At 40.2% G+C, this 12552-nt stretch overlaps 1 protein-coding gene across 2 annotated transcripts in view; it reads right to left on the reverse strand.

Annotated features, from left to right (window-relative positions):
• Positions 1–1343: 1343 nt before the first annotated feature.
• Positions 1344–12552, reverse strand: part of LOC145456426 (uncharacterized) — a 32883-nt gene continuing 21674 nt past the window's right edge. For both annotated transcript variants that reach the window (XM_080334544.1, XM_080334545.1), the window contains exons 4-8: positions 10626–10697; positions 6598–6714; positions 6096–6218; positions 3854–4007; positions 1344–1650 (exon numbers count right to left, since the gene is read on the reverse strand). In XM_080334544.1, coding sequence (XP_080190670.1) covers positions 1386–1650; positions 3854–4007; positions 6096–6218; positions 6598–6714; positions 10626–10697 — 731 coding nt within the window. In that variant the 3' untranslated portion in view covers positions 1344–1385. The remainder of the gene's footprint in view (positions 1651–3853; positions 4008–6095; positions 6219–6597; positions 6715–10625; positions 10698–12552) is intronic.

The following is a 12552-nucleotide window of genomic DNA, read 5'->3' on the forward strand; positions in this document are numbered from 1 at the left end:
TCTCGACTTCATCTTCCAAAGATACGACGGATACTCTACGTCCAGATATTTACTGATGGTTCAAAACCTAAAGTTGCGGTACTGGATTTGGGGTCTACGTCCCAAAATATTCGTATTGCTATAGTCGGGCTTGTCCGACTATCCTCATTCTCAGCCGAATTGAAAGCTATAGTCTTCCCGCTGACCTGGATATTGCAACACAGCATTTCCACGAATCGACGCTGTGTGATCGTTTCCGACTGCCTTGCAGCCCGCAAATCCGTCAGCTGCATATGGAAATCTCACTCTAATTTGATATTCTTTCACAGATAAAGTCCACGGATGGCATGGTAACATTTGCGTGGATACCAGATCACATCGGAATAGACGGCAACGAAAGGCTGACCAACTAGCTCGGGCCGCATCAAGTCAATCGCCGGAACCTGGTATCGATATCCCGACTGTAACATTATCCGAGGCGAAAGCGGTCACTCGTCAGCTCGGCCGATACCAATGGCAGGTCGAGTTTATTACTGAGGAGAGAGGGCACCACTACCGGATCTTGCGACCATCTATATGAGGGGCGGGCAACTTATTCTCCATTCGGCGGGCCGGATACAGGAAAATTAAGAACTTGGCGGGCTGGATTGCTGAATCGATACATTATTCGCCCATTTATCCACATATACAAGAAATAAATCGTATTTAATGAATGTATTTTACCGACAGCAATATAACTTCAAAGCCATTTCTCGCCAATAATGACGAAGACAACGTGGATTTGAGAACAGCATTGTCATACAGGCACCACTATGTCTGCTTCTCTCTGATCAATCAACAGACGGTGCAATTCTTAATTAAGATTTCAAGGCGTTCGATAAGCCCGGCACCCCAAATTTACCAAGATATCAATTCGTTAGGTTTTAGTAGTTGACGAGATAGCGGGGCTGTTCAACTATATGGCCCATTTTATCTCGATATTGAATTCATGCGGCTCGGCACCTCTACAAAATTTGGAAGTGGCCCCGACCCGTTTTGAGTTGGCGACCCCTGGCATAAGCGGTGTTTTACAGAAGCCTAGAACTGTGCCGTGCTACAAGTCGACGGCTACGGAATCAAAAATAAGAAATATCGTCCTGGTGTAAATGTCCATTGTAGTCGACAAATACAATGATCACCACAAATGACATAGGGTTGAGTACATCGTAAATGCCGATAATGAATAAGTTTTCTCGCTGCGACGAACTTACGCGTAAGCTCCTGATTTCTGTACCTATCTCGTCATATGATAATAAATTTGACAATAACCACGTTGGCTCATCAAGTATCCGGCACAAATTCGATGAATGCAACGACTTCCATGATCAATTTGGCACGAGTTCTTTATTCGTTTACGGCACAAACTTTTATGCAATTGGTCGCTCACACATGGCCGGAAGCGTCGAGGAACATGGATCATCCCCCAATTTGTTAAAACTGCTGAATGCTTCTTGAAACCAAATCAAGCAGTTAGCTCCTGTATTGCCATTAGGCTCAACACCCGACCACACTGTAATATCATCAGTCGTCATCACGACGGAATCCTGGAAAATCCATGTGTCTTCGACGAGGGCATCTGTCCCCCCGACGAAATAGTATGTATTGTCTGGAACCCCAACAGTACTGTCGAAACTGGAAAGTTCAAATATTTCAGTTACGCCTCTCGTTCACTCGATGCGTCGAATATAAATGACGGGATCCTTGAAAGACTCACGTACGTTCAAGCAGAGGTGGTCAGTAACGAAGTACTTCTACTTTTTGAAGTACTTGAAGTAGATTTTTCTACTCACACTACTTTTTAAGTAGTTATGATTTTAGACTACTTCTACTTCTACTTGGCAGTTTTCAGTTTTGTAGGCACAAATAAGCGTAGAATATACCTACTTACTTACTTACTTGTGAACAGCCATGTCTACTTCTACTTGAGTGGAAATTCCGGCGTTACTTCTACTTCTACTTGAGTAGCGACGGTGACTACTTTGACCACCTCTGCGTTCAAGCTATAAGCTTAAATTCATTGAACGGTCAAGTTTTTGTGGGAATATAACGCTAATTCTGCAACGTCTGACGCGAGTACCGTCAAGGTGGCGGATTATTGTTGTTGAAAACAAGATATGTTCGTATAAGGTGTGGCATATAACAATTTGGGAATTTTTAACACGAACGCGAGAAATTAACATTTAACCTAACACAGCATCTTAACTTCGATACTGTATTCTATGAGGCGCTGATTAATGTATTAAACCAGTTTCAGCAAAAGCGAAACGACATTGAATGCCCAAAAGACCTGTGATTGCAGTTAGATATTATGGGTGCATGCATGCGCAATTGCGCATTGCGCAGGTGTGGTGGATTCGCATGTCAGCCAATTAACTCAGCGAGCAATGCGATGTCGAAAAGCCAATAATTTGGACGTAAACGATTTCGACATAATGCTGTGGATCGTCAAAGAGGTTTTTAAAAAACAGTGCTTCCAAACCCTTTTTAGTTTGCGCCTCACTTTTAATGCAAGTGATGATTTGACAAGACGAATGAAAAGCGAATTAAGGAGAAATGGATCAATGGGGGCTGTTCAAAAATAACCTTTTTTCCTGAATCTTGCTGGCTACGTGATTAAATCGTTAGGTTGCCTTAAAAAACGACGCACACCAAATTTGAATTCATTGCAATCAATATTCGCGGGTTTCGTACAGTTTGAAAATTTTGAATTTGCCCAAAAATGCAAAAAAAATTTTCTAATTTTTCTGCCAACCCCATGAAATTGTTGGGCTGTCTTCAAAAACTATGCTAAACAAATTTAACTCAATTCCAAGCCGTAGAAGCGGAGTTATTCCAGTTTTTCGATGATAATTCTTGGATTATCCACCGATCAAGGATAATAATGTTTTCCAGAAAAACCAGTCGAAGAAATCTTACCATGAATTCCTGTCGTGTTGGAAATATCCGTAACATCCTGTTTTTGCTAATCATCACACATATACACACACATTTGCTAATCATCGGTCACAAGCGCCACTATCCAAATATTAATAATAATAATTATTATTATTATCATGAATCAAACCAAAGGTCGCCAGTTTTCATGATCAAACCATACTTTCTATGTGTCTCGCTTATTGGCTATAGCACCCAACACAGTGACATTGGATATGTAAAAACTATACCTGGATTTTTTGCAATGAATTCAACAAATATTACATATACATATTAACAGATGGCTCTGGCACCGTGTTGACCAAAAGTCATACCATTTGCGGCCCATACTTTATCAACCCTTGAAGGTGTAAAAGTTTGTGTTACAGTAACTTGCTAATGTGAGACTGTAGTGACAGTATTTACTAACATCCTCGGGACTCGCGCTAATCAGACTGTTATTACCAAAATATGATGATTGTTCAGCGAAGAAGAAAGCAGAAACTCAATTTGACGTCATGCAGTTTCCCAGCCTGTCGCCGGCTCAGACAGGCTGATATACTGTATTTCTGCCACTACACAGGCTTCCACACTTTTTATTCACACTGATCCACCTTCGGCATTCGCACTGGAAATTTTTTCATCCGCACAAGTGCGTATCCCTCCCGCATGTTGAAAACCACTGAATTAGACGACTGCTGGTATTTCATACGACCGCAAGCAGTCATTTATGACATATTAAATGGGAAACTCTAAAGCTCTTCGTGACTAAACTAAAATAGCTTCGCGACCCCCTGGTAGGGAAGCACTGCTATAAAAGGTTCTTTTATGAAATTTAGGCGAATCTTCAAATTGCCAAACTGAAACGTATGTGAGCCAGCCGTGGATCCACACCATCTATAAACCTATTCCTATGACCAACCCTTCGAGATCGCCACTCCTTACTGCTACCGTTGCGAGACGCGAGTTAAGATTTGAGCAAGATGATGACTGACCACCGTAATCTGTCTCAGCAGTGAGGTAAAGGTATTCATATCCATTTGTGTATCGATACCATCCGTCACTCGTGAAGCCAGCTGCAAAGAGAAACGATTTGAAGTACCGGGACAAAAAAATAACTGCATTTCAAGAACAGAGTTATGTATCGAAAATGTCGTTAATTCCAAATTTGTAGGCTAGTTTCAAAGTTTCTAAAATACAGAGGTGATACAAAGATGGTTTCACCCATAAAAGTAATGCAAGCATGGACTTGCTACTTTATAAATTGCAAAGTGTGAAAAGCATGTGGTTTTGCCGGAAAATGTATAAGTAGAAGTAGATGTATTCTGAAGACATAGTCAAACGAGTGAGTCGTGCAAGAAGACAAAACGTACGTAAATACTATGAAAACGTAGAAATACTCCGTTGCTGACCACCTCTGCTTACCGTCGATATGTTTTGTATACACGTTTGATTAGCTTTGCAGGATTGATCTTTTCTAAGGAGAATGACAAATTTTGCTACAACTATATTGTTTCAATTGCAACATTTTACTTGTCTGCATGACACAGTGATTATTGGAGTCGCACTCATCGCACTCAAAAATTAAATCATCCAATCTAGAAACCATATTTCTTCCTTGACACATCTTCAAAATTGACCAGTAACTCATTTCGCCGCGGGCCGTGGAAGTAATATAAAAAAAACTCTTTTGTGTAATCAGAAACAGTAGAAACATACTGATTAGAGGCGATGTTTTTCCCGTAAGGCTACATGTAAAATACACGAATAAGCTTTTTCATGGGGCGCGAAATATCGAGGGTTGCATTTAAAACAAATGACTGCTTAAAACACTTTATTTAAAACAGATTTTAAACTGGGGGTCACCAACACGCGGCCATGTCATAATCTGCGGCCCGCGAACTGTTATCAGATTTTGGAAGAACGATAAGTAAAACATTTTGAAATGCTGAAATAGATTTTAGTCTCAAAATATTGTCGCTGTTGTTTCAAAAAAGCTATTCGCATGTGCCGTGCCCAACATCACTATTCCTCACTAGCTGAACGGGCTTCGTTGATGGTAACATCATTCGATCGAGGGATCATCAGCCGATATGAATAGACATATTCCTTTAACGTGCAGTTGCCCAGACACTGCCAAGACCGAGAAGCTTAGAAAACGGCTTGGTGCTCCCCCATAAGGTAAAAGGTAAAAGCTTTAGAAGGAGACAGTCTTTCAGCTAGTAACGTGTATCGCTAGCCCCAATATCGATTCTTTAGTCGCTCAAAGGCAATGTTAAGTGCGCAGCTCATAGTTTGAATTTGATAATCATGATATATCTTGTTCCATTTGTTTTTACTTTAATAAAATATTACTTCTTTTGCGGCAACTATGCCCATCGCTCATGTCAGGGAGCACAGTGTTGCAATGACGTAAAGTTTCCAAAACGTGGTTGCTCACCTTTGCGGCCTATATTGTCTCTATATTGCATTCTTGCGGCCACCGGCCTCTACGAAATTTGATAAGTGACTCGCGACCCGTTTTGAGTTGGTGACCCCTGTGTTGAATAATGTTTCGAACAAAGTACTTCAAAAAATTTGTGCTATAATTGTGTAAATACTTTCAAAAAACATGTTGAATGGGCCTACGGACGATTACCTCCCGATACATAGCCGACGTATACGATATGGGATGGTTGGAACCCTCGGAATAGTCGGCTAAATATCTACAGTACGTAGATATTTCGTCAAAGGAACTACTTTTACCATATATTTTCAATTGTTAATGCCAATCCAATGGGACGTCACAATCGAATATTCGTGACGTCAATGCTTAAAAAAAACACTAAAAACGTGTTTTAAACAAGAGCCCTGTTTTAAACATGTTTGTTTTAAATTTATTTTTGTTTTAAATGTGACCCTAGAACTATCGTATTTAGCTCGCTTACGGATGCGATATTCATTATGCTTATGCTTATGCATATGTACTTCTTATACGCGCTCCGCGTAGACCACATAAAGTCTAACGACAGTATAATACGTAAAAAGGGTTTAAATTCATCTCTTGACTATCGAGGCCCGAACAGCCCTAACAACCAAGATATTACGGGTGCACACTGCACACGCAGCTCATGCAAATGAAAAACCTGATAGTAACGACATGATATGATAAATCTGAAGTTTACCTGTATTTGGATAGCAATCCTCTTGTTGGGGTTCAAAACCGGTTTCACATTGTCGTGTTCTTGATCTTTTTCCGTCTACAAAAGTTGTACTGCATGTGCTCCAAGATCCCCATGACATACATTCTGTGATAATCCATTGATTAAAAATAATTATCCAGCGGAGAAAATTATTGATTTATATAGGGTGAATCGGCCTAAAGCGCGTTTCGAGAGTTGTGTTTCGCATCGGAAAACATGTCGGGATTTGGGAATCGAGCTCGCGATGTCATGATTGAATTTGGGGTAACACATGTGCTTCAAGTTGCCCATATCATACATTCTGTGATAAACGACAAACCATCTATATAGAATATCACTCCCTCGCATGTATAAAACAGTGACTCTTCGGCATACTTCCTGTTTCGAGAACTGTTTTTCTGCGAACAAATCGTGATCCAGTCACGTATCTCAAGTCAATTAGGATTCCACCACTGGAGAAGTTCAATTCAAGAAATATTCTTACCAATAGAACATTCTCCCTCTTCCGTTTCCAATCCATTAGGACATTGTCGATTACGATATCTGACGTCTTGAAAATTACACTCCGTCCAAGTTCCCCAGCTGACTGTACAAGCGGACGCTAATGATCGAAATCACATTATTACTGATCTTGGTAATCTCAGTTCAGAGAATGATTGCGCGTATCCTACATTTATCCAAAACATATTCTTTAGAATATGATAGTGGGATGGGGAGTGAGTAAGACACTCGTGACACTGGTGCTTTATTTCGGTCAATATTTGCGTTCGGCAGGCTTCTATTAGTTCTATATATAATTCATACAGATTCCTGACATTTGAGAGTGTGGCAATTCAGCATATTGCGGTGATATCGTCGTGCGGTCGCCGTTCATCAAGAGCATGTTGACCGTTTCTGATGTTTTGGTGTTCATGGTGCTTCTACTAGGCTAAGTCACTACCTTCGAGTCACAAGTCAGTTCGGATCATTGCACATTTTGACTCGAGTCAAGTTGAGTCACTCAATTTTCAAAAGGTGACTCGACTCAAGTCAAGTCACCCGATTTTTGGAGGTGAGGACGAGACATGATTCAAAGCCATTATATTTTGCTAACTGTTTTTAATACAGATTGAGTCCCCATTTATTCTGAATCAAGGAACGAGAAAAGAGTTGATTATCCGCTCAAAAAGGCGCTGTATCGCTCACGCACATGCGTAACTTCTAAACTACGCAAGTAGCGGTATTGCGTCTGCAATTATCAGCCAAAATATAGGATACAATACGAAACCGCGGAAAGTTGAAAATGATATAGTGCAATAACCTACCCACACTCTTACTCGTGGTGTTTTTCGACTACAATGATCATTTACACCAGGCCTATTGTCTTATTTTTATTCCGTATCTGCCGACTTGTAGCAAGGTCCACTTCGAGGCTTTTTAAGACACCGCTTACGAGGATCAGATGGCATGATCTCAACTAATGTGCCGCCAAAATTGACACACATATTTTTATTTATTAAGCATTTAACGTCCATCCTAGTCATTTCTATCAAGCAGCTCGCCTTGAAGTGGTTCTGGAATAGTGGCTATATGTAGATCATAGGAAAAAATTGATTTTTGCAAACATTTGAAGACACGTTCATTAACCTTACTATTCCTACATTAAAAAAATCCACGAACCCCCAAAAAACATCTCTAAATAGCAATATGTTTCTACCAGTAGGCTATTGGCAATTTGGCAAATACAATGTGTCTGCGTGTTGTTGGATGTTTCATCTGAGACGGTCCTTCTGATGATGTGAGTCATGAAGTTGTAGCAGTAATGAAGCGAAGCTGGCACGTAATTTCTCTATTTTTGAAAATAAAATAAAAATACGATTATCAATAATTTTGTAAATTTAGAGGCTGTGCGGACCCCCTGAAATACTTCTCATACCCCTAGGGGTCCACGGACCCCCGATTGAGAACCACTGCAATAGAACAATGACCAATGACCATGCGACTATGGAAGCTATGAACTTGTTCGCACAAGAGCACCAGTTCTTAACCAGGGCTCCATTGACCACTCGGAGATACGAAGGACCAAAGTCGGGGGCACGAGATAGTGTGAAATTATACGCTATTAAGAGCCAAAATACACACAGACGTCGAAATTATGCCATCCCACTCGCCGATGTACGGTCATACTTGCGAAAGCATTGCAAAGATGAGTGGAACCGCATGTGTGAATCAACAGATACTGGGAGATCGTATAAAGAACTGCCACCCTCAGTACATGACAGACTATCTGAAGTGGACACAAGGTTCGGAAACTCGATTATTCTGCGGTTTAGAACGACGCATTGCAGACTGAAGTATCATCTCAACAAGATTGGATGCATTGATTCGCGACCGTGCCACGTATGTGGTATTGATGAAACCGTAGACCCCTATCTGATGAATTGAAGAAAATACCGCGATCAAAGAGAATGTTTCTGAAGCCATGCAGATTCGAATAATATAGCTTTCGACATGCGTGCTATACTGACTGACCCACAAGTGCTTCGATATGTGGTTGAATATGTTAGCTCGACGCGAGCAACGTTGTAAAACCTATTTAAACCTTACATGTACACATGTGTACCGATATATTACCCATGTATATTATGAACGTTCTGTAGCGTTTAACTTGTTTCTGTCCGTGTCGCAAAAAGCCTTTAGTTGTGATGAGTGCCACTCATTCCAATGTTTTTGTTAATCTATAATAAGAGCCCAAAGTCGTTTCGCAAATCAACATAAAGTCAGATAGTTTGGGAGGTATTTATGTAACTAGAAAGTTTTCTTCGCACCTCGCGCGATTTCGTGTCAGTAGATTTGTTGCTTTCAATTTGGGTAGCCTACTTTTCCCTCCCATAAAATAATAGTGACTCCATGGTAGAGATACGGTCCTCAGAGTAAAATAATCTGCGCTGTGAAGAAATGCGAATTTGAATCGAGTGCGTCTCAGAAATGAAGGTATTGTTTCAGTTTCGTCAAGTATGTGTGAGCGATACCAATATCATTTGAGTAGCAAAAATGTTTACTGGTCGTCACGAAATATCTACATCAGTGGTTCTTGACCTTTTTTTTCTCCAGCGCCCCCTTCCAAAAATTGCCTGGGTCTGGCGCCCCCTATTTTAAAGACTGTAGTAAAAATGGGTAAGTGGCTGCAGTTCGGTGTCGGGACTTCACTATTAGAACACTCGACCAATTAACGGTCTAATTGTATGTAATATTTTCATGCATCAAATCCAGGTTGTTGTTATAACAACCACCGGGTAAGGACTAGGGGCTCATAGCATTTGATTCGAGATCGATGTACCCCGAATTCTCCTCCGCTATTGGCAATACGGGGAAGTTAATTGTATTGTGCAATGTTTTATTGCTTTGTGTGTCTGCTAAATGAATTGGGAATGTGGTAGGGATTTGCTCACATTATATTTAGTACTGCAGCAAGCTTGTAACTTTAACATGAATTGGGGTAACAGCACTAAGCAGTATCCTGCTTTATATTCTGACGATTTAACTTTGTAGCTCTCAAATACAAGTATACTTAGATAATCATTTCGGTCAAAAAGCTAAGAAACATCTTTAACGTACTAAGGACATCATTATCCAAAATTGCACTGTAGCCTACAGTGCCATTTCGACTTCGATACGCAGTGCGCTGCAGAATACAATACCTAGTTTAAATCATTTACTGCAGTGCTTTTCAACCTTTTTGGCGAGCTTCATTCGCACAGACTAACCAAAAATTGTTATACGAAAAGAGATGAAAATAAAACATTTATTTGTTCGGATGTGCAACAAATTGGCTACTATATGTATCTTAAGCTATCAAGTGTCTCATTAAAAAGGCTACTATTTTCGCTCGTTTTGACTTCAACTATTTCACTAAAACCCTTCTCGGCCAAACCAATTGTTGGGTTTGGCCGAGAAGGAGACAAGGTTAAGAACCACTGATCTACATGTTTCAATATAGTAATATAGCATCACTTTTATGAGCGAAATTGTCCGGTATCACGGTAATGGAATATATTTTGAAATATTAATTTATTCGCATGTGTCAATTGTCATTTTTCGTTGGTCGTGAAGAAACCTCTTGCAATTTCGAAAGTAGGATTTAGTCCTAGTGACTAGTCCTAGTGACCCCTCGAACACTTACTCAAGTACTTTTCGGACCTGTCTTTTTCTACTTCTACTCGAAGTAGTTTTGATGTTGATCAGAAAATTTCTATTTTTACTTGACTATAATTTTCCAGCGAGTGTCATTAAAATTTGTCTGCTTTGTCCAGATTCGTCCAAAATGTCCACTTGAACTACAAATAACACTGATAAGTGATATCATCAAAGTATATCCTGACATTGCTGGCGTTACTGCAATAGTACACACCGCTGTTCTAGCCACAAATACCATAAATTTACAAACGGCGTCAGGTATTTTTCGCATCACTGCCGACGCTATAAAGTTGAACGATCTAAGGCTTCATCGTTTTACAATGGACCTCTACTTACTAGTAGCTTCGATGATCACTGTCTTTGGTTCCGGAGTGAAAATGTTGGATAATCCTGATAGAATTGATGTACCTGAAATATGGCGAGGTGCATTTGTTAAATGGAACGTTTGAATAATGAATATACAGAAGATCCTATATGCTCATCGTAACGCACCAGAGCATTTAACACTTATTGGTCTACATGTAGAAAGTAGACTTAATCATTTGCAGAGGTGGTCAGTAACGAAGTACTTCTACTTTTTTGAAGTACTCAAGCAGTTTTCCTCTCTTCTACTTACTCAAGTAGAACTAATTTTTGCTACTTCGACTTCGACTTCATAATATTTTGTGATCTACTTACTTACTTTTCGCTGTTTTCAGTTTGTCAAGTAGAAGTAGTTTAATCCTCCAATCAGGAAGATAGCCTGAGGAATTTCGGGACTGTTTTCACGGAGTATCAGCATTTAATTTTCAGAAAAGTTGAGTAATGTCCAGAATTTTCGTCGCGCTTCGCGCACAGTGGATATGGAGTAACCAAAATGATTTCACGAAAGTATCGGTGAATATAATTTGGTTGCGGGTTGCGTGGTTCCGTTCACACCGCATTGTCACCCATATGAAATATTTCTTCACGGTATATATGGCCTATCATAGCATTTGAAACTGATGTTTCGCAACCTAGGATTTACTTATCATATCGTAGTCTAGTAGTCCATGGCGTATCCTAATCTGGAACGGTGGGCTCTGTCGTTTTTCAGCTTTAGACCTGTTTTAGCATGCAACCTTTGAAACTTTCTGGACTAAAGACATGAAATACATTTTCCGCTTTTAGAAGTACTTCTTATATTTCATTTTCAATTCCCAGTATCATACTTTGAGTTCTAATTAGGATCAGTTCTTTTGTCTGGAGAACATACATGTTCATGCATAAAGGAAGTGCCTTTAATTTCCGGAAATAAAGCTACAAAATATGGGATTTTTACGATTCACCATATTTTAATTACTGTTTACTAGTCGGGAAAAGTGTTTACACCAGGGGTCACCAACACGGGGTTCGCGGGCCGCATGCGGATCCCGAGGTCATCTTTTGCGGCCTGCGACTTGATTTGAGATTTCGGAAGAATGCTAAGAAAAGCATTTTGAACTGCTGAAATTGATAACGGTTTCAACATATTGTTGTTGTTGCTAAAAAGTAAACTATTCTCATTTGTCCAACATCGCCATTCCTCACTAACTAAAACGGCCTTGGCGATGGCAACAGCATTCCGTCGAAGGAGAACAGCTGATATGAATGGGCATTGTGCATGGGCATATTGCCTTGACGTGCAATGGCCCAAACACTGCCAAGCCCGTTGGGTGCTTAGAAAGCGGCTCATGGCTTCGCCATAAAATCAAGCTTTACGTGCATGGAGATAGTCTTTTTACTCCTCTCGCTAGCCCTAATATCGAATCCTTAGTCGCTGAAAAGCATCTCTTGGTATCCTGTACTGCTCATAGTTCAGAATAGAAGGAAATTATTATTCATGATTTTTGTTGTATTTTTATTTCTTTGATAAAATATTACTGCTTTTGTGGTAACTATGCCCGTTGCCCATCGCCTACGTTAGATAGCACCGTGTTGTACTGACATGAGGTTTTAAAACGTCGTTGATCTGCTGTATGGGCTATTTCAATCGATAATGAATTCATGCTGCCCGCGGCCGCTACGAAATTTGAAAAGTGACCCGCGACCCGTTTTGAGGTAGCGAACCCTGGTTTACACCGTATCCGATAGATCTTCTCCGTATTGCTATTCGACTAAACTACGGGCCTTATAATATGGTGGATATGATATTTTCTAAAACGAGCTGTTTGAGTAAACGGAGGATTAGTATCGCATTTCCATATCAATACTGTCATTTTCATCCCCTCATGCGGACGAACGGTTATGCTGTATATATCAATAT

This window comes from Botryllus schlosseri, chromosome 14, assembly GCF_051294905.1.
Source record: "Botryllus schlosseri isolate E-star chromosome 14, Bs_hap1, whole genome shotgun sequence".
In the NCBI taxonomy this organism is placed as follows: domain Eukaryota; kingdom Metazoa; phylum Chordata; class Ascidiacea; order Stolidobranchia; family Styelidae; genus Botryllus; species Botryllus schlosseri.